The 22,349-nt window shown below is 45.1% G+C and overlaps 4 protein-coding genes across 4 annotated transcripts in view; 2 read left to right on the top strand and 2 right to left on the bottom strand.

Annotated features, from left to right (window-relative positions):
• LOC126568648 (histone-lysine N-methyltransferase 2D-like) overlaps positions 1–18,536 on the bottom strand; it is a 29,362-nt gene extending 10,826 nt beyond the window's left edge. The window contains exons 1-15 of the mRNA XM_050225163.1: positions 18,425–18,536; positions 16,851–17,484; positions 16,498–16,760; positions 16,089–16,455; positions 15,783–16,026; positions 12,123–15,317; positions 11,302–12,011; positions 10,556–10,839; positions 10,185–10,387; positions 8,399–8,785; positions 4,912–5,056; positions 2,408–4,842; positions 2,222–2,310; positions 1,716–2,148; positions 51–161 (exon numbers count right to left, since the gene is read on the bottom strand). Coding sequence (XP_050081120.1) covers positions 51–161; positions 1,716–2,148; positions 2,222–2,310; positions 2,408–4,842; positions 4,912–5,056; positions 8,399–8,785; positions 10,185–10,387; positions 10,556–10,839; positions 11,302–12,011; positions 12,123–15,317; positions 15,783–16,026; positions 16,089–16,455; positions 16,498–16,760; positions 16,851–17,484; positions 18,425–18,536 — 9,612 coding nt within the window. The remainder of the gene's footprint in view (positions 1–50; positions 162–1,715; positions 2,149–2,221; positions 2,311–2,407; positions 4,843–4,911; positions 5,057–8,398; positions 8,786–10,184; positions 10,388–10,555; positions 10,840–11,301; positions 12,012–12,122; positions 15,318–15,782; positions 16,027–16,088; positions 16,456–16,497; positions 16,761–16,850; positions 17,485–18,424) is intronic.
• The window catches only part of LOC126568301 (microfibril-associated glycoprotein 4-like), a 566,870-nt gene that overhangs the window by 304,154 nt on the left and 240,367 nt on the right, over positions 1–22,349 (top strand). The gene's annotated exons all lie outside the window — the stretch shown is intronic.
• LOC126568442 (histone H1B-like) overlaps positions 1–22,349 on the bottom strand; it is a 236,502-nt gene that overhangs the window by 21,371 nt on the left and 192,782 nt on the right. The window lies entirely within an intron of this gene.
• LOC126568179 (serine/threonine-protein kinase haspin homolog) lies at positions 20,425–21,885 on the top strand. The gene has a single exon (XM_050224618.1). The coding sequence runs from the start codon at positions 20,425–20,427 to the stop codon at positions 21,883–21,885; it is 1,461 nt and encodes a 486-aa protein (XP_050080575.1).

Raw genomic sequence — 22,349 nt, 5'->3', positions numbered from 1 at the left:
GAAGATAAGCCATTTTGGTAGGAAGCAAATTGGTAAACAGTAGATTATACCTGATCGTTCATCATGCCTTGATTCGATGGCATATCACCGGAATGTTGCATCTGATTGGCTTGTTCACGCTTCTCCTGTTCCACCATATCTTCCAACAAAAGACGCTGCTCCTGTGCAAGGAAAATGATACACAACAAACGAAAGACGATTAATGTGCAATATGATATTGCTTCAAGGTGGTGGTAATACATATTACGCTACAAATACGCATCAAGACACAGTTTGAAAACATAGTTTCAAGTGTACACGTCTAAATAGCATCTATAAAAACAAACTTCAATATAGCGTGAAGATTGAACCTTTTTGCTAGCTCAACTACGGTTTCACTACGGTATTAAAAACGAATCGGTTTGTCTGTAAAATTGTCACCGTGCGTGTGTAATGAGCACATTGTGTCACATAAGATCTGAGCGCGAGCAATACAGTTCCAAAGCGCTTCGCACTAGAAATATAAACAAATCTTCTATTCGCATTCCAATTCGATTTGTTAAACATGGAAGAGAAATTAAAATACAAAATTTGAAAAATAAAACACTGCCTCAACAATCAACAAATGTTTTCTGTGTGGACGTGTGCATAATAGTCTTTACATTGCACTATGGAGCGGCGGGGGGACGATCAAAACTGAATTATTACATGCCTTATATGTTTAAACGGATAATACATGACATGAAGGTTCATTCAAGTTTTAAAAACAAAATTCAAAATCTATATTTAACTGCAATTTTCCCCTAACACAAACTGCCCCATAGTGCATTGGTTAGAGAATGATTGTTTGCGTCCAAATTAAAATGCGTTTAACTTCTCATTCCGTTTGGTACTATTCAATTTGGAAAACATAAACATAAATAGCGAACGAGCGAACTAGGCGGGTGTGATCATGTGTACGTGTGTTTGTGAACCGGAATGTACGAGAGATCCCGGTGGTGAAAAGTGGCGATCCCCGAAGGTTTTTTTTTTTTCAAAATACTGTCAGAGGAACGGATGGTGCATGATAGCGAGAGACAGAGAGATAGAGTCAAGTAAATTAGTACGGTGGTAGGTAGCAGTATAAAGTGGGTGTGTGTGTGTGCGCTTTTGCCCGGCAACCGGTTTTGAGGTGTTTCCGGTGGGATCTCTCACCTTAAGCAATAGCGATCGTCGCGAAGAAGAAGTAGAAGAAGAAGTATTTGGTACACAGTAGTGAGTGTAATATTTCGCGTAAGGTTGATGCTGGCATTCAGAGGAAAAAGAAAAGATAAATTGTTTGTGATCGAAAAGCGTTCAGGATCTCGTTTCACAACCTAATTTGTTGGACAACAAGGGGGTATAACACCATATCGCAACGACACTGGGGTGTGGGGGTCTGTTTTTTTGCCATTAATCATAATCCATCCACTAATTGAAGTGGATGGTAAAATATTGCAACACTCTAAAACATGGGGTTTTGCAAAAAAAAAATCTTTAAGATCATTTAAAAAACGTTAATCAGTAACGAAATATGCATAAAAATGATTTTAAAAAACCGAGAACACGTTCAACAATTTTGCGCGCTTAAATTGATTTGGATTTTTAGCAACATTTTGGAAAAAAAACTTGTAGGAGTTTGATCCGTTTGATCGGAACCTTTCCGATCCAACGGTCAACCGGTCAACTCAATGTAATTGTTTACGAAGTTCACTTACCTGCATCGGGTTACCACCGATCGGTACGCTTGGTCCAGATTGATTGCCAGGATACGGTGGTGGCGGTTCCGGATACGGTGGAGGCGGTGGTTGACCAACAGCAGTAGGCACATTTTGTTGCTGCTGTTGCTGTTGTTGCTGAACAACACCTTGTACTTGCAGCTGATGTTGCTGTTGCATTGCTAGCTGCGTTTGATTGCCAATACCTGTGTTGATTTGTTGTTGTGGCTGAAGTTGCGGCTGTTGCTGCGCCTGCATCGGCAGATTAGTTGACGTTTGTATAATTCTATTACCAACCATTTGCTGCATCTGCATCCTTGGTTGGCCGGTCGGAATGATGTTCTGCACCAAACCACCACCGGTGCTATTTGCTCCGAGCTGTTTTAATTGTTGCATGCGTTGTTGTTGTTGTTGCTGCTGCTGATTCATAAACCTGTAGCAAAAGATAATTGCAAGTAAGTAAGGATCATAAAATAATGGATTCGCGAATCAATTACAACACATGCCCAGTCTTTATAGTGCCGGCTCCATCAGCTGTCATCATCCTCGGTCCTGCAACCATCGTATTCTGTCCGACGACAACACCTTGTTGAAGCTGTATGCAAAAAAATAAAAGATGCAAAAGCATTTTTATTAGGGTAAGCTGCAAACTCATTCTGTGTTGTTTACAAAAAAAAAACACACACACACACACAAGTATTTACCTGTTGCTGCTGCATTTGTTGCATCGAAGGTTGTCCCATCATGTTCGGACGCACCGTTTTCATCTGATTAGCCGATAGCTTCTGCTGCGGGCCACCACCAGCAACAGAAGTCAGCATTTGCTGCTGTGCAAATTGTTGTTGTTGTTGTTGCTGTTGATGGTGCTGCTGCATCATCTGACCTTGGACAGAGACAAAGGTACTGTTCTGCATCGAAGTTTGCCCAACAGCTGCCGCGTTTGAAAGATCCTGCTGTATACCTCTTTGCCCCGTTGTTACGCCGACGGCCTGTTTCGTTGCGACTTCAATTTTCTCAAACGTGCCGTCCACAGTTTCACCCTGCTTCTGACGCGTCTTCGCATCCGCATCCTTTGCTTCGTCGTCCAACTCGAGACTGTCGAGCAGATTAGACTTGTCTCCATCCGTTGTATCGAGCTCCGGATCGGCATACTCGAGAATGTTGAAATGGTCACCTATTTCGGCTGTCAGCGAATCTAGCAGCTCCGCATCATCATCGTTCAGCTCCAGCCCCACCAGATCGCCAACACCTTCCACCTCTCCCATACCGGTATTATCTTCCTGCTCGAGCTTTTCCAATTCGGCGCTGACACTGTCGGGAATTTCGGACGAACCTTCTGGCTGCTGGCCTCCTGCTGCTGCAGTTTGTTGCTGACTTTGTTGGGGCGTTTGTGGTCCACGGGCAATGTTTGGTGAAGGCACGTGAGCTTCACCTTCACCCGCAAGCCGTTGCGCTAGAAGAGCAATATTCTGCTGATCAGTTTGGGACGAGGTCAGTACTTGGGATTGTTGCTGCTGTTGGTTCATCATTTGATGTTGTTGTTGTTGCTGCTGCTGCTGCTGTTGTTGTTGTTGTTGTTGTTGTTGTTGTTGTTGCTGCTGGTGCTGCTGCTGCTGCTGCTGTTGCTGCTGTTGCTGCTGCTGCTGCTGCTGCTGTTGCTGCTGTTGCTGCTGTTGCTGCTGTTGCTGCTGTTGTTGCTGTTGTTGTTGGGTATGAATTAGCTGACCATTTGGTGTAACGAACTGTGTTCCATCAGGCGCGTTGTTTCCGGCCTGTCCAACAAGTTGCATGCGTTGGCGCAATATTTGTCCGGGTTGCTGGTTTTGCTGTTGTTGTTGCTGTTGCTGCAACAAGCCTTGCTGTGTTATTACCATTTGATTAGTGCCAGCAGCAGTACGGACAATTTGCTGTCGCACCAATATTTGATTGTTCGCTCCGAGAACAATATTGCCCGTTGGGCGAACCATCGTTCCAGGCATGCGAGGGCGTGCCATCATGTTTGGTGGCAATGGTTGTCTGAAGGTGCCCATATCCGTTGGGCTAGAAGGCATCACTGTTCCCTGGGTTTGTACTATTCCCGTCTGCTGTTGTTGTAGCTGTGATTGTTGATGATGCATCTGTGATGATTGTTGTTGTTGTTGTGCCTGTTGCTGTTGCTGTTGTACCTGTTGTTGCTGTTGATGCTGCTGCTGCTGCTGCTGCTGCTGCTGCTGCTGTTGCTGCTGTTGATGTTGTTGATCATCCATGAATCCACCCGGCGACTGTACCGATTGTGGTGACTGTTGGGCGACACTCTGCTGCATTAAGTTCCCACCAGCAACAGTTGGTCCAGTAGCGGCAGGATTATTCGGTGCCGGAAGTTGTTGCCGTTGCAGCAAATCACGCAGCTGCCGATTACCTTCCTGAGGTGATTGAGCGAAACCTTCCGAACGTGGTGAAGCAAATGGAGAATTTTGCATAAGATTGAACAGCTCGCTAGGTCGCGCGTATACCGTTGGTCTTGATGTTCCGGTGGAAAATTGCGGTCTAGGCGTACCCGGCGCACCTCCAGGATAACCAGAATCCATCGTGTTGATACGCATGCCTTGAGGAGCGTTGGATGGATTCTGAGTCATTTGAGGACCGGAGTACGCTGGGCTTCGGTTCGTACCCGCAACCGGACTCTGATGTCCCAATGGGCGAGGAGTTTGAGGCGAATGATGCACTGCGTACGTATCGGACATACCCTCCGATGGTGGCCGAACGAATGGATCCATACCGCCGGAATGTTGGCTTGCCGGTGATTCCGGCATCATATCGTGCGGCGATTGCGGCTGTTGCGATTGTGGTGAAAAAGGACTCAAAGGCATTCGTACCACCGGTGAACCACCCACCTGACCCTGTATTTGCCGTTGTTGCTGCATTTGCACTGGGAGGGTTCTGGCCGGCATACCCATCGGATGTTGAAAGTTACCCGCAACCGGACTGGATGGTGCCTGCATTCCCATCGTACCACCGACTGCCGTTGCCATACGATTTTTGCTAACCGGCGAAACGAATGGTCCGCGCGAATTTGGCGACGGACTAGCCATCGTTCCAACCCCGGCAGATCCAATATCGGTCGACACTTGAAGCTGTATGGTGGGATCTGCAAGGAAAAAATGATTGCAATTTTAATATAACGGAAGGTGTGAAAAGTTTGCCAATTTGTACGTACCTCCTCCTTGCATCCTTTGCTCAGGCAGTAACAAATGCTGTTGCGATTGTTGTTCCCGGGCACGCTGCTGCTGCAATTGTTTCCATTGCCGTTCTTGTTCCGCTTCACGCATACTTTTCTGTTGAGCATTTATTTTATCTTGATCCTGAGATAACACAGAAAGAAGCAAAAGCGTACAGAAATTAGATTATTTTAGAACTGCTTTACATCCTTGATAGCATATACACTTTTTAGTGCCACGTATTGTACTTGAAGGAAGCAAAAATAGTAACTAGCTCTAATTAAAACCATCGATAAGAGCATCATCAGCACGTAAATCATATAAAAAAAACAATGCCATCAATAATACAGTACATTAGAGTAATTAAACAGTATGTATATATTTATATCTATTGATCGGGAAAGTTCAACAAAAGCGTTTTCATTTTAACACACACGAAATCTTGACAAGGTTAAGAGAGTATTTGCGTTAAAATACCTCCCGAAAAAGAGCTATTCATTTGAAATTGTTTTAATCGCAAGAAAAAAACTAAAACCAACTACATATTACTAAAAAAAACCAACAGATTTTAACTTCAATTACATCCAGTAGAGTGCAAAAGTTGTGCAAACTAAACCCATATGAGAAGTTAGCCGAAACATTCCATTAAATTATGAGGAAAATGTGAGGAAAATAGAATGAAATAATGAGAATTTAAAGAAGCTTAGAAAAATAAAGAATCCATAACCCAAGAGCGTACGAATGAGACAAGAAAATTTAGTAAGAAACTATACGTCAAGAATGAAAAATGAATTGAAATTGATGGAAAAGCGACAGAAAGGCACACACAATCATACAAAAATTACAAATTACACAGCAAGAATAAATGAATAAGCAAAATCATTATGAACACTTTCTTTTTTGGGGAAATGGTAGGATTAATTACAACTATATGATACAGATATACATTTATTTACAATTGATTATGACGGTCCAATGCCGTATTGTCATACAGATATACATGTTGACAATTAAATAGTACCATGCTATACAATGAAATACGGTAATAAAGGGTAAAACATACTTGAAGCAAACAGTAAACATTGCGATAGGGAAGAAGCTTTAAAAACATATTTTAAACTTTGAAGTTATTGTTAAACATTTTTGCTTAACGTTTCATTAAACTAGAATAAGGTAAATTAAAGAAAAATTATACATTTCCATGCTGTACGTGGACAATGAATTGTATACGAAAAAATGGTACCAAAAACAATCACTACTTTATAGCAATATTGCAAAATATTTGAAAAACAAAAACTCTATTGAATAAATACATCCATCATGAGAAGATAAGAGAGTATTCTCAAGAAGAGTCAATCAGCAATGTTCCGTACCGGTAGTAGTAGTAATTAGCTAACAATTAGTAATTAGCAAAATCAAACAACAACAAAAAAAGTAAAAATACCAACAAAAAAAAAACATTAGTTTACGTTTTCTATCGTTTAAAATTCTCACCATTTCGGGTGCGGTAGTAGTAGTGGTAGTAGTAGTAGTAGGAGCAGAATGGATACTAGCATTACTAGTTGTGGTAGTACTTGTGATGGTGGTGGTAGTAGTAGTAGTGATGGAGGAAGTAGAAACAATAGCTGTCACAGTACTATTTGCAGTTAACAACGTACAGGAAGTATTATTGGTGGTGGTGGTAGTGGTGGTGGTGATGGTGTTGGTAGTGGTTGTTACATTGGTGGGATTGATGACATTCGTGTTATTGGCCCTACTATCTGACAATGGTGACGGTGATGTAGCACTAGAGGCATGATCACTATGGAGTACGGAGTTTGCGGAATCGGTGCTATCCTTTGCGATCGTTTCAAAGGTTCTATTGGAATGATCGATTACAATGTTGCCGGATCCCGACAGTGAGCAATGCGACACACCAGTGGAGCCGAGATTCGTGTTAACAGCATCGGAAATATTGCGAGCAGATTCGGCAAGATTCGGTCCACCAGAAACTACTGCATACTGAGGTGATTGAACCGTTGTTAAGTTTTTAGAGCCTGTAGCAATTATTTCATATCCTGCTGTACTGCTGCCATCCAGTGATGGTAGAGTGCGCATTATTTCACCCGGTGTTAACACACGTATCTGCTGATCGTTGATGTTCATCACCGTAACAGGCGCCCCGGATACAACACCAGGAGTTCGTGGTCGCTGAGGACTGCAAACCGTTTGTCGTCCAGGGCTTTGATTTTGACTGTGCTGCTGCTGTTGGGAAACCTGTACTTGCCCACCACCGGTGGAAATAAGTATCTGCTGGGAACCATCTGGACACACGTTGATCAGTTTGTTAATGCTCGCCGAGCGTGACGGAGTGATGACTTGTTGCTGTTGAGCAGCGATTTTGTTAATCGTCTGCAACGATGCCGCCAGTATGGGTGATTGAACGGAACCTGGAGCGCTACTTGCTCCACTAGCGACAATGTTAAATGTTTGCGGTAAAAATGCTGGTCGTATGTGCGCATAACCCGGGCGCAAAATTGCACCAGAGTTGACGTTAAAGTTCCCATTCGGATTTACGGTCACGTTCGGTGCCGGACCGTTCCGCAATCCGAACTGATGATGATGGTGGTGAACTGTAAAGTTGGACGCAGCAATCGTACCGGGCGGTGCAATCACATTCGGCACGAAAATGTTTGTCCGACTGTTGCCGATCGCTAGTGTTTTCATCACGTGTGTCGGGGGAATTCCTTGGTTTACCAGGACATTCACTGCGCCGCCGCCTGTTCCTTGCTGCTGTTGCCCTTCTGTGGTTGAGTTTGCGACAGGAAATGATTGTCTTTGTGCAACGATTTGCTGATGCGCTGGGAGATGTTGTGATTGAGGTGTTTGTCCCATAGCCGTTAGGCTGGAAAGGTTGATAAACGTGTTCGCAATGTTGGCAGCTACCACCAAATTTGCTTTGGATCCGCCACCTGCTGCTGATGGTCCTCCAGCAACAACAGCACCACCGAAACTGTTGACCGTCGATTGAACCGAACCGGATTGTGCCTCGGACGATGCTGTGTGTTCCGCTGGGTTAGTGCTGGATGGTCGTACGATCAAATTTGACGTTGCATTATCGCTGATCGAGAGCAACGAGTTATGGGAGTTCCGGTGAGGAGCAGCAGCAACGGTCACCTCACCATTGGAGGAGATGCTAACGTTCCCAGCCAATGAACTGTTGTTTTGGGTGGACTGTGAGGTGGTGTTAATGTTTGTGTTTATGGTGGTGTTTTTGAATGGTGTTGTTGGTTCGCTAGTAGTTTGGGATTTATGAGCTATGAGTGGAGCTTTACTACCGTCACCGTGAACTGAATCTAATGATGCATTCGTGTTAGTATCGTTAGAAGAGGAAGGAGGTGTGGTATTACAATCGCGTATGGCACTAAAAACATGAGTATTATTGGAAGCAGCGGCACCGAGCTCGTCTAAGCTATTGTTGCCATCATCCAAAGAATTTCCTTGCACCTCAAGTAGTTGAGACTGTAGCGGTGTGCTGTTGCCGTGCAGCAACTGCTGCTGCTGCTGTCCGAGGGATGATGTCCCCTGTTGCTGCATCGTTTGTTGATGGCCACCCTGAGGAGGTTGTTGCTGCAGCTGCTGATGCTGCTGTTGCGGCTGCTGCTGCTGTTGCGGATGATGATGATGACTGATGCTGATTTGATGCTGCTGAACCAAACCGCCAGCCGCCACCGTTTGGTCCGAACCGATTAAGATTGAACCCGATTCCGTGGTTAGCGATCCCGATATGTTCGATGATGAGGAACAAGAGGGAGAAGATGCGGACGATGGGCCAACAATGTTCATCGTACCAGAACTATTGCTATTGCCATCTTTGGGTGATAATTGTGGTACCTGAATCGATTCGGGATGGGGAAGTGTTGCAGATATATGAACCATAACCATATTTTTGTCATGTTTTGATTTTTTTGGAGCAAACAAAAATGAAAAAAAAAGAGGAAAAACAAAACAAAACATACAAACGAACGACCGAACAAACGGAACGAACAATGAAACAAACAAACAACAAAGGAAACAAAAGTACATAGTGCTTTCGAGATGATAGTAAGAATGTGTGATAGAGAGATGATGGGATAGGTAAAGTTATGTTGAAAATAATAGCAGTGATAACTCGCTGCCCCAAAACAAGATTTTTGAGGTTAGCGGTGCCGGTCTTCACATGGCAGTTTTGTTTTAATCCATTGATAAAAAGTGCAATACTGCTGTTATTTTGAACACAGCTGGGCGTGTTTGATGATATTTGTAGTATCTGTAGAAAGGCAAAACTCGATTGGGAAACTCCAAATTTCAAGCAATCAATAAGTCTGCTCCATGCATTCCGAAGACACACAGGGCCAGATATATCAAAGAATGAAATTTGAAGGAACACAGTACATATTCTGAATGGCAGGAATTTTATATGTATAGCAACAAACTGGACAATTGTGTGTTAAGGAAAAGCTGCCGTCGTGGACTATATCAACGAGTGATCCAATAAACAAGAAATAATGAAATCGTAAAAAAGGGAGCTATTCGTCTATGAAGATTGATGCGCGAAAAACTAGTGAGGCGAGACATTTAAAACTATATCTAGCTTCTAGGCTGCTGGTTGGATGATAAAAACGAGTACGCAAATCGCATGTTAGTCACACAACACGTATGAGCCTATACTATGGGATGAAAACGGGATGTAGAAAGGAGGAGTGTAATGAATGTTCTATCAAGAAATTTTTTTTCGTGTTTTTGGCTTATGCGTAGCTAGCACACCCGCGCGATAAAACAAAAGTAATGATTACATCAAATCATTTTCGAAAACAAGGACAACTGATGGCAGAACGAAAATAGGTAATATAGTGTGTCTTATGGTGCATCGTTTTCTCGACTGGATATATAAATTTTACATCTAAACAAGTTAGAAACACCACCATCTCAAGGTCGGTGGTGGTGGGACATACCCACACGCACATGTAAATAAACTCTTTGCTTAAACAAATGCTTTTGCAATTACGATTCTTCTAGCATTAGATGTTTATCATAATTTGGGACAATTTTGATGCCGTTTTCGATTGGAATTCTTTGCCAATCACACTAAATTCGTTTAAAATTGCCACAAACATTGTTAAACATACAATAACTAGACATTGTTGTTTGATTGATAGTATGTAATAGTTTGTAAAATAAAAACCTTTTTTTACAAATAATCAAAATTAATAGTATAAGAAAAAAAGTATTCTCTCACGTGTAATGTAAATACCTGTTGCGTTTTCTTCATCTTGCTAGCGGACCTATTGTCACGGGCTTGCTGCAAGAACGGTTGCTTTTCCTCATTCGATAGCAAGCGCCACCGTTTGCTGATTTGCTTCCAACGGTCATTCCAGTTGGGGAATTCCGTTTTCAGCTCAGGATGGCGCATGTTGCAATATAACACCGAGGAGATAGTTGACATATCTCCTAGCACTGTAAAAAAAAGTAGGAAATAAAGAAACATTTAGCAACAGTTGCCCTCGGTTACTCTCTCTCTCTCTCTCTCTCTCTCTCTCTCTCTCTCACTCTCTCTCACACACACACACACAGGTAATTTAAAATAAGCGGATAGCACCCATGGTAAGATTCGCAAAAACTCACTTTCGTCCTTGCGCATTTTTTCGGAAAGCTTCTGAGCACTTTTCACATTCGTCTCGTCCAATGTACCGATCATTTCACCGACTCCACCCGAACCAGTCGGACCAGTCTGGAGCACTGGTGGGGCCGATCCAGCCGGTGTAGTATCCATTGGTGTTGCACTGGGTTGTACCGATTGTACCGTTTGATTTGGCCACTGAACAGGCGCCTGCTGCATTTGTGTTTGGGGCACTATAGTTCCTGTTGCTTGATTCTGAGTTGGATCTTGATATACACCAAGCATTGTGCTGTAGGACGATATAAAGAAAAACACAAAGAGGGAAATAAACGAACAGTTTACTTTTGTAGCAAATTTCATGCACTAAAGATCAATTATAACTACTCAGATTCAGGCCAGGAATGGAGGTGTGAATGGTTTGTTACTTGAGGAAATAAAAATGTTCAATCTTCGAACGTGTGTGCATATGATGTAGTGGTGGTAACTCCGGAGCAGATTCGTGGATCCACTCCGACTCCGACGTATATAAACCGGAGTATACTCCGGAAGATATCCGGAGTCAATCTGGAGTTTACTTATCACTAATATGATGCGGGAAAAATGAAGCCGTGCAAATTCTCACTTTAAACTATAGGAAAAAAACAAAGCAAACTCCTGTGCAAGAGCGATAGGAAATAGATGTCGCTATTATCTCCACTCATCACACAACAAAAGATCATTCAACTCAAGAGATCTCTCGCTCCATTCCTACCTGTGCGAATGGAAGTCATTAGAAAAATACCCTCGAGATAGCTGCTGCTGCTGTTGTTGCTGCTGTTGTTGACTTGGTGAGCTTCCATCGACTACTGATCCGACAGGCAATGATATCTGTTGCTGAGTCTGTTGCTGAACCGACATTATGGAGTATGTGTTGGGCATCGTTTGCGGTTGCTGCTGCTGTTGTGCACCTACGGGCCCTATGCTCGTACCTTGCATCATACCTGACGCCATAACACCACCACTTCCAGGTTGAAGTTGAGATTGTTGCTGCTGTTGCATCATCATCTGTCCACCAGTCATGGGTGCTGACTGGTGCGGTATGTGCGACTGAGTCATAACAGTCATGGGGTTTGCCATCTGCTGCGTCGTCTGTGGCGTCGTCTGACCCATTATAGCACCGATGGGCGGTTGTTGCTGCTCGGAGAGCAAACCCTGCTGATTTGGAGCCTGAATCGTTTGCGACAGCACTACCTGCTGCTGTAAGGGTCGTTGCTGTGGAACCTGGAGCTGAGGAGGCTGCTGCGATTGAAGCTGATCTTGCATGGTATGTTGGGGTTGAGCAGGATGTACCATCGTTTGTCCGCCAGGTGCAATGTATCTGGTGTTGACAGCCTTTTTCGACACATCGGTACTGTGGGACGGTGTCGAGGTGTTGGATGTGTAGGGAGTCATAGAGCTGGCCAGCATGGATTCCTGAGATTCCTGAAAACAAATAGATATTCATGAAGCATTATTAAAATTTATTAATTACAACGATTACCATTTCTCTCTCTCTCTCTCTCTCTCTCTCTCTCTCTCTCTCTACACTCTTACCTGTGATTCGTCCGTAAGAACGTTTTTGAATATTTCCTCCACCACCTTACTGTCCATCTGGCTAATGTTGGTGAGATCAAAGTGAGGGCTCAACATGTCCACCAGCTCATCTTTGGACGATTTTGCCAACGTATCGGTAAGCTCGGTATCGGTCGTAAGTTCATCGAATGCGGAATGTTTGATAAGCTCATCCTCGAACTGATTTACAAAATCTTCCTCAATCAAATCGTTCGGCAATCCTAACACATCGTTCAACGCTTCCGTGTCGCTGTTGTCGTCTTCCTCCATCTTGGCTGTGGTTGTGGTAGATGATCCCACATCCACACCGTTCGCGGTATCCTTCGAGGTAAAGCTGTTAACCGTAGCTGGAGGGTTCGATCCATTGGAAGACATAACTGTCGATGCGGATGAGGCTGCTGGCCCCGGTATACCTGTATTAACCGTGACGTTTGCCGGTGGTTGTGATAGTGACGCTGCTGATGCAGTTTGTCCAAGTTTTTGTGGCAATGCGGTTGCATTCGTAGGACTTTTAACGGTCACACCCGGTTGCTCGGGATGCTCTTTTGCAGCTTGACTGGCAATTTCTTCCTCCTTGCTCTTCACAGCCTCGAATAACTTCAACTCTTCCGCCGACAGCTTCACCGTCTTATCGTCTGAAACGTCACTTCGTACATCATCGTCACTTGCGGGCGCTTCAAACTGAGGCATGTTCGAGTTGAGCAGTGTTCGGCCGAAGAAAGCATCCTGCAGTATGCTGGGATAGATTTCAATCAGCTTGCTCTTCGGTTTGCGTCGGATTGGCTTCTTCTTTGGTTTGATTACTACTCCACCACCTGCAGCTGCTCCCGGTCCGGGCAGACCATCCGGCGTTGTGCCGCCATCCTCCACCAACCCGTCCACCAGATCCTCCTCATCCTTTCCGTCCTTCGTCCGTATGCCCCGGTTGCGCACAAAGAAACCACCGATGCCTAGTTTTTGCAGATTACGCTGCCGTTTCTTCCGCAGCACAACGGTCCCATTTTCCGTGGTGAATAATGCGAACCCTTCCGGTGGTGTTGGATCATTCCACACCATACCGTCTTTGTAAATTTCGGCTTCTTCCTTCGGATCGAGCGGTTCGAGGCGCATTTCTTCGAGCGAATTATCGTGACTGCTGCCCGCAACAACCGACTCAATCGCAGCCAGTATGCCGGCATCCTTTTCCGTGGCTTGCGGTTCGAGCGGTAGTTTGGGTTTCCGTTTGCCTCGTTTGCCAAACTCTGCTTGTAGTGCTTTTATTTGATTTAAGCCATGTTCGCTCAAGCACACACCGTCCAGATAGTGATTGCCCTCGAGTGCGAGCGGAGCAATCTTGTCCTCGGTTTTGGCATTCCCTTTCGAGATTGGGGTCATATTCGCAACCATCAAGGGCCCAATTGTGGACGTTTTTCGCTTCGGAACCAGATGCGGTGGCGGTTGATCTGCTGGACGACAAGCCATACAAGTGTAACCCTCCTCGGCACATCGTTCTGCGTCGGCTTCGTTTTTGATCTGATCACAGCCACAATGCAGCCACCGTTCACACTGATGACACTGGATGATTAGCTCACCTTCCGCGTAGCCCTCGAAACACGTCGGACAGTTCTGCTGACTAGCGCACGGACCACACTCGGTGTAGCTGTTCATCCAGGTACAGTTAAATCCGGGACTGTTGGCGCCACACTTAAGGCACATTGCACACCACTTGCACTTCCACGTACCCTGCGGCACGTGCTCCAGCGGCGGATCCATACAGTAGATGTGGTACGAAATGTCACAATCGTCGCACAGTATAAGCCGTGCTTCGTCATGTCGCTGTCCACACCCCTCGCAGATGGTACAATCCAAACAACGCCAACCCTTCTGCAGGATCACCTTCGTCACCTTCACATTGGTACAGTACGGATGGTAACATTGGCCGCACTGGGTGCAGGATATCAGACAACCTTCCTGATCCGTCCCGATTGCACCACACATCACACAAATGTCCTGCGTTAGCACAAACTTATCCTTTGCCGAACATAACACTAACCGATTCTCGCCACCCGGTTCTTCCTCGTTCACTTTGGCAGTCAGCGTCAGGTCGGCTGTAGGACGCTGCAGCCCCAACCCAGGCACTCCGAATATACCACGCATTTTTGCTTTCGAGCTGCGCTTACGCGTAATGTCCGCCAGGCGTGATTTTTTCTGAAATCCTTTCCCAAGCCCTTTGGGTCGACTTCCGGCAAGACCTCCGCTAAGCGATAGTCCAAGTCGCTTCTTTGCTATTTTACTCGCTACGTACGGTTTTCCTTTACCGAGTCCGACATCCATCGAACCGACGGTTCGTTCGAGCCTGTCCCGCACCGCATCACGCCCATCCGACCCATCCACCTCCATTGCGTCGTCGTTAAGACTTTCCTGTGACAGTGACATACTGTCCTCGTCTACCTGGCTACTGCGACGCAAGGCTGCCGCCAAACGGCCACTATGAATCACCGTTTTGCACGGATTACACAGATACTCATAATCTGGGTTCGCTTCCTTCCGTGCATTGTACACCGTTAAGTCCGCATCCGGATCGCACGTACTGTGCACGAACTTGAAACACACGCTACACTTCACCATTTCCCGATGGGCGGCCGCCCGATACGCCCGGTGACAGATCGGACACGAAAAGCCTTTGTTGCGCTGCTGATAGCACGAATCACACACCGTGTAGTGCGAATGCCACCGAGAAGATGCACCAGCACCCGGTGTCCTGGCGCCACAGTCGGAACACACCCGACAACAGCGACACTTCCAGCCGAGCTTTGGTATGGACGTCATGATCGGTCGAAGGCAGCTGGCATGGTAGATCTTATCGCACAGTTCGCATGCCACCGAGCGACCCTCGGACGCGTCAGGTACACGACAAATTTGGCACTTTTTACAGGAGTTACACTGCCACCCGGTACGGACGCCCGGTAGCTGCGCCAAACCGACGCACGTGCCGTGATAGTGATCGCCACAGATCGAGCACATGATCAGATTGCCGACATCACCGAGCCCCGAACACTGGCGACAGTTGATGTCCTCCGTACAGACTAAAGGCACTTGTCCCAGATGCTCCTTGCAGAAGATGCTGTACGTCTGTATGACCTGGAAACCGCCGGCTGCAGCCACACACGGAAAGTGGTACCACTTGGGGCAAGACATCTGGATGGAAATGGAAAGAGAGTGATAGAAAAATCGGCATTAAAATGGTAGAAAAAATAGGTCGATAAAGGTTCACAGTCTGCTACAAAAAGCTAGCAAAAGAAAACTAGTGGTGGGTACTCCGGAAAGAATTAATGAATTCACTCCGGCTTCGACGTTTATAACCTGGATTCAACACAGGAAACAAGCTCTTTTTTCCGTTTTCGCTTGAGACAGAGATGCCTGACACATTAAAATATTTTTGGGGTTGCAAACCAACTGGAAGGCTCGGCTCTTTCAGAAGGGGGATCATTTGCGTGTATCTTTTACACCATTAATGATATAAATATGACTACGGTTACTCCATAGCAAACTCAGAGTCGGTTTAATCCGACTACGGGAAAAATGAGGAATTACCCATCACTAAAGGGAGCATTCTACTAGCATTTGTGTTTTGGTGTGGCAAATCTGGCAATGCTCTCTTACCTTACAAGACAAACTGGCACCGAAATGTGTGCAAAAGTGACACCTTCTGCTAACACTCTGTACCACCACCACCTCCAGATTGCTTAACGTTCCACTGACCGGGTCCCTACCGACCCCGTACGACCAAAGCGCACAGCAACGATGAACGTAAAAATATCCTCCATCGCTGATCGAGGTGTCCATCACCTCTAGGTGGCCAATTTTTTCCAGCTCGTCCGTATACTCGGCATTTGGTATTGGATTTCTAAAAAATAAACGAAATTTTAAATTCATCCCTGCTTTAAAGGGCACTCGAGCAATACTTACTTGCACTTGTTCGAGCCTTTCTGTCGCTTGCTGCTGCTCAGATGCGGTGGTCCCAACAAACTTGCCGTTCGTGGACTTTTATCACCAAAGCTATCACCCGGCCCAGCTTGCGCCTTTTCTTCCTGCGACAAAGCGGACGCAATCTGATCCGCTGCCAGCGTCATCTCAATGCGTAACATTTCGCCCTGTCCGAGCTGGCTGCGTTCGCCCAGATTGCAGAGAATGCACAACTTTCCGGGATACTTTTCCGGAAAGTATGGCATATCGTCCGGAGCGGGCATTAGGAGAGCCGCCGGATCCGTTTCCAGTTCACCGGTCGGTGTAGACGCTACGGAGCTGTTTGCCGTGCTGGCTCCTCCGCCACCTCCTCCTCCTCCTCCTGCTGCTGCTGTCGCTGCTACCGTTGAACCTTCATCGTTCGGTGAGGATAGCAGTGAACCGAATCCTCCGCCAGAACTTGGCGAAGATAGCGGTACCATTGCGGTACCTCCCGAAGGACTTCTGATCCCGGCGGCAGGAATGGAGGCAGCAGTGGCGGTGGTGATGGTGTTGTTGGCGACGGTGGTATCGTGCATTGCAATGGCAGCTGGTTCCACTTTCCTTTTAGGGATACCACCACGAACAACATTAGTACTTTTATATCTAGAAAGCAGTGGAAACGGGGTTCTTGGACTAGTTAGGAGGTACAGATTCCGAAGGTTATACACACATATATACAAACACGACTAACACCGGAAAAATGGGTTTAATCCATTACGTTACCTTTTCACAATCTTACTCTCGGGCGAGGGTGATGTACTACCCAGGGAGGCGGCTGCCGCAATCGTAGCTCCACTCAGCTTGATCATCGTCGTCGTGTTGCCGAACCCGGGCGTTCCAGCGGAACCGCCGGAGGCACCGGAATTTCCACCGGATGACATCTTCAGCAGAGGTATGAAATCTTTTTTCGGTCGTCCGGGACCACGGCGTAAAGCCGCCGCTGAGGGTTTACCACCGCCTAGCCCAAACCGTACCGTCGTCGTTGAACCACCGCCGAACGGTGCCGGTGACGATACGGACGACGGGGACGAGGAGGCAGGTGATGAAGCGTTCGACGAGGAAGACGAAGCTGTCCCACTGTTAAGCGTAACCAAAGACGTACCACCGGACACCGGACCACCACCGGTCACCGAAGATGAAGAAGACGACGAACCCGCGCTAAGGATGATCGTTTTGATCGTTAGTTTTTGATGAGGGAGTTTCGGCTGTGAGGTAACACGGAGCGGTTCCTTGCTGTTATTGCCACTATCGCCAACAGTCGTCTGATCATCCAGATTCTGCGCTATCGCCAAAGACTCTTCGTTCGGGGACGATTGGCCCGAGATCGGTGCCGTTGACGATGGGTCCAGAATCGATTCTGCAAACCCGACCCGGATACCGACAGGAAGGTATAAAGTGATGAGTGATGAAATATATGTGTGAGGGATGAATGCAAGATAGTGGAGAGAACTTTTTTTTTAAATAAGCATACGAACACACGCACACCGATTACTCTATCAGCGCCGGAGCGTGATATTATTGCCTGGAGGAATGTCAGGCCCTAAACTAGTAGCTATTTGATGCAGAAATGCGATAGCGATGAAATTACCGAAGGCATACGGAAATTGTTGCATCGATAGCAAATAGGATGCTTGGTATTTCCTTTTTGCTTTATTTGTTTAAGATGTCGTTTGCTTATCTGTGAATGCGCGTATCATGACTCAAGATGGTTTGGTATATGCCACTAGATTCTACGGACTAAAAAGAAGAAACAATACGTCGGCAGATTGAACGAGTAATAGCGTACCTCTAGGTAGTGTTCTGGGCTCTACTGGTGGTCTGTAAAAATTAGGCAGAAAAGCGTGTAAAATAAGAAATGATAAAGGTTAAAAATTAACAAAAGGCGCATAAGTGATAACTAAACTAAGGTTAGACAATAATGAGATGATAAATGTTTGTAAAAATGTTAAAACATAATTTAAAAAATGTATAATAAACGAATTAGGAAAATTATTTTAAAATCATATCAAAACGAATTAGCATTTTTTTCAAAGTCTATGTCGAAAAGTATGAAAAAGAATTGTAGAGAAGGAAGACGCATTTTCTGGAATAATTCGATAGCTAGGCCAACTAGGACACCCGTAACCATCACAACTAATTAACTGGAAACTAGATCTACTAGACAGACAAACAGAAGTCTACACACACCCATCCGTGGGGATTTCCTTTCACCTAGCAAATCTTTACTGAAAACCTTATTTTACTTCAATTTTTTTCAATTGTTCTAACATGCATGTTTGTGAAGAGATTGAACTTACCAAGCGGAACATTTAGCGACAGTGCATCCTGGTCCTGTATGAACTCATAATCGCCGTAATCCGAACCATCCTCGAAATCATTAGTGTCAAGTAGAATTTGCTCCGGATCCATTGCTCGTACCGTTCAATCCGGCCCACTACGGTCGGGGACCTTTCGCTAATACAACAAAGTTACAGTGTTTCGCCCAAGCATAACCCCGCAGATTAACACCGTGTTGTGTTTGCACTGTGTCACACCTTAATTACAAACTATTTCACTTTAATGCTTATGCAACAACAATAACGTAAAAAAAAAAATCACACATAAAAATAAAACATTTAACGCAAGTGTGTTTTTATGTTGCAAAACTGTAGCTTTTCCACCACTTTTTTCCCGATTATTTACTGTACACATTCACTTTCTTCACCACTGCTGCGGGCTGCCTGACGGTTGTGTTACTTTTTCCGCCTTCTTTTCCATGAATACATGCGTTAAATTCTAGGCAGCTGCGGGATTACACGACACTTAACACAATTCCTAACATAAGCCCCGGCTGTTAAGAAAGATTTTAAAAGATGGGTTAGTCTATGATTACGGGAGCGGTTTTCGGTGTTCCGGTCGATGCCTACTGTGTTGAGATATGGAATAAAACTGCAGCACAGAAGGCATCGCTATTTGTCAAGCTCAGGAAAAACACTGTCCTCCGGTACGGGAACAAAGTACAGGAAAGGGTTGATGCATGCTGCAAGATAAGAAGGCTTGGGAAGGCTTAGAAGACGGAAAGGAAAGGTTTGGTTTTCACGAGGAATTTTTCCGTCAGAACATCAGGTTTCGAGGTACAAAAGTCACCAAAAACGTACTACTAGAGGTGACCATTCGCAAACATTCCGTCCATCAACCAGCAGCATGCACTGCTCACCACTCGCCACCACCTCCGCCCGACGGTTCCCATTATTGTTGGCGTTTGGCGTTGAAGTGTGAGGGAGGGGTGCAGCTATCTGCCGTGGTATTCCATTAGATGCAACTCTCAGCACAGTCTGATCCACCGTTTCACTTGCGTATTGCCGTTTTTCACACTAATCCAGGGCCCATCGTCTACGACACCTATCCAACTATGGTACCCTTCAAAACCCCTACGGGGTTCACGGAGTGGGCTTTCTGATGCTGCGGACCCTTGGCACCTCGTCATCGCTCACGGTCGCCATTGTTGGGAAAGCCAACGGGTCGATTTTTGGACGCCGCCTTCGTATCGCTTCGGACCCCGGGGGGCGGCCACGCCGTATTAACACTTTCCGATCGAAAACGTACTGTTTAGCGGGTAGCTTCCGTGTGCGATCGTTTTTGCTACATAATTTGGGGCGATCGGTAAGCTTTTTCCACGCGAAAATCGGGCTGGAAAAATGCTTGATGACAACACGAGCTGATTACACTTTTTTGCAGCTTTTCTGTTTCACGGTACCGCACAACGGTGGCGCTAGTGTGCGCGCGAGTAGCATTTCTGACAGTCGTCAAGCTAGCCCGTATATGGAGAAATAATTTCAAGCAAGCGATTCCAGATCGGGGCGATGTTTTGACTGTTACAATGTCGGTTTAAAAACTTTGGATTTGTTTATGTCCGAATAGTTGGATAAAATGTCGTGTTTATTGGGGTTAAAATACACTTCAATAAAATATGCAATGTTTGCATCGCTGCTATTTAGTTAATAAGCATTTTCTTAACACAAAAATGATATTTTTCGCATGCGAAAGTAGATAAAGGAACCAACGAAAAATAACATCGCTTGTTGACAGTATCAAAAATTAACGGACTTTGCACGGCACTTTTGTTTACGTTGAAGATCGACAGCGGTTGTACGCTTTCCAAACTGATTTGTTCACAAAATAGGGAGTGATTTTGATCGCTGGAGCAGATTTCTCATTGTTTCCTCGTAGTAGTGGTAATATTTTCACAAAGATTTTGCTCGTTCGGGTGATTAAATTCATTTTACCATCTTTTACCGTAGTTACACATAAAAAAAACATGAATACGCAACGGAAATCGAGAGCAAGGTCTCAAAAATCGGTTCTATCTGCAGCACATTCCAACGAGGAATCCCTCATGATTGTACCGGCAGCGGGAAATACGAAAACAGTTTCTACAAGAAAATCTTCACGAAATATTACCCTCAAAGACAATGATTCCACCACCGAAAAAGTAGCATTCAAGCCTGGAAAGTGGCGTAAATCGATGTCTTTGCTAAGATCTTCTATATGTCGCCGGGATGGATATGGATCCTGTCCGATTGCGGGCGAGCGTCGCATAACGATGTACCAAGTGCCACAATCAACCGATGAGCATCGTTCGTCGGAGGTTTCACATGATGTTTCAATTTATCAGTTTGTGGCACCACTCACATGGAAAGCTGTAGCCGATCTCCGGTACTTGTGCCCGAAAAGTCCAAAGAATGAAATTCTAGCACGCTGTGGACAACAGGAACCGATCAGCTTCGAAAAGGCGCTTGCCAATTTGGATGTGGTTGTGGAACGTAAGATCGGCGAAGGAGTGTACGGCGAGGTGTATCTCTGCACTAAACCGAGTGGCGTACAGTCGGTTCTTAAGCTGATTCCTATTGCCGGTAGTCTTCTGATTAACGGGGAAAAGCAAAAAACGTATGAGGAAATTCTCTCGGAAGTGATCATTTCAGCAGAACTGAGCAGTTTAAGGCAGCATAATGTACAATTTAGTACCGATGGGTTCGTGGAGCTGCGTAGTGTTAGCTGTCTGGTTGGCAAATATCCAGAACGACTGGTTGAGCTGTGGGAAGAATACGATGAAAAGCACGGTTCGGAAAACGATCGTCCGTCGGAGTTTCCGGATGATCAGCATTACATAGCCTTCGAAACAGCATTCGGAGGCAGCGATCTGGATGGATTTCGGTTCAAAAACGCACAGCAAGCGTTCGCAATATACGCACAGATTGTACTAATGCTAGCTGTGGCAGAAAAACGGTACGATTTTGAACACCGAGACCTTCACACAGGGAACATCTTGATAGAAACCACCAAGGAACCGGAACGGACATACTACCTTCTTGGGGAAGAAATTATAATACAAACGCACGGGCTTAAAGCAACCATCATCGATTACACCCTGTCCCGCATTATTTACAATGGGCTGTGTCTGTTCAACGATCTGTCCACCGATGAAGAACTGTTCACCGCGGAAGGCGATTATCAGTTTGAAATCTATCGGAACATGAAAGCGGCCCTACACAATCAGTGGAACTTACACTCACCGAAAACGAATGTTTATTGGTTGCACTATCTGCTCGACAAGCTTACATCGATGCGAAAGTTTCGGGAGAAAACCAGTAAAGCGCACAAAACGGCAATGAAAACGATGAAGGAACTGAAGGAAGTACTGCCACGATTCAGCAGTGTGCATGAAATAGTGTGCCACTATTTCGTACCACATTTGGACGAAAATAATAAGGAAAATTAAGTTTCGATTCAGGTTTACTTGTTAATTATGATGCATTTTTGAAAATAACGAATAAAAAAAAAGACGAATTAATTCACACACCAATAACACGAATACGTCCAACTATAAGTTCTGTACAACGGAAATCATGTACTGTAGATGTTAGGTGTTTACAACTTTGGAAACGAAAAATAAATAGTGGTAGAATTTTTCGTTAGACAACAAATAGCCTCAAATTCATTGAAAATTTCATGCAAATGCGGCGAATAGATCAAAAGATATTAGATATAAAATGAAAACTCCCATACAAAATGCATGACCTACTCGGGTAGGGATGGTTATGGAAGTAACAGTCACTGAAACGAAGGTTAAAGCACTTTAATAAAAATATTCCGAAAAAAAATATGTCAACTTTGAAGCTGTATAACTAGAATATTACTAGGAATTGAGGCAGCATATTTCATTTATTAGAAAGAAGAAGAGTA

Source organism: Anopheles maculipalpis, chromosome 2RL (assembly GCF_943734695.1).
Source record: "Anopheles maculipalpis chromosome 2RL, idAnoMacuDA_375_x, whole genome shotgun sequence".
Taxonomy (NCBI): domain Eukaryota; kingdom Metazoa; phylum Arthropoda; class Insecta; order Diptera; family Culicidae; genus Anopheles; species Anopheles maculipalpis.
The sequence above is the reverse complement of the archived record's forward strand: the minus strand, read 5'-3'. Positions and strand labels throughout refer to the sequence as shown.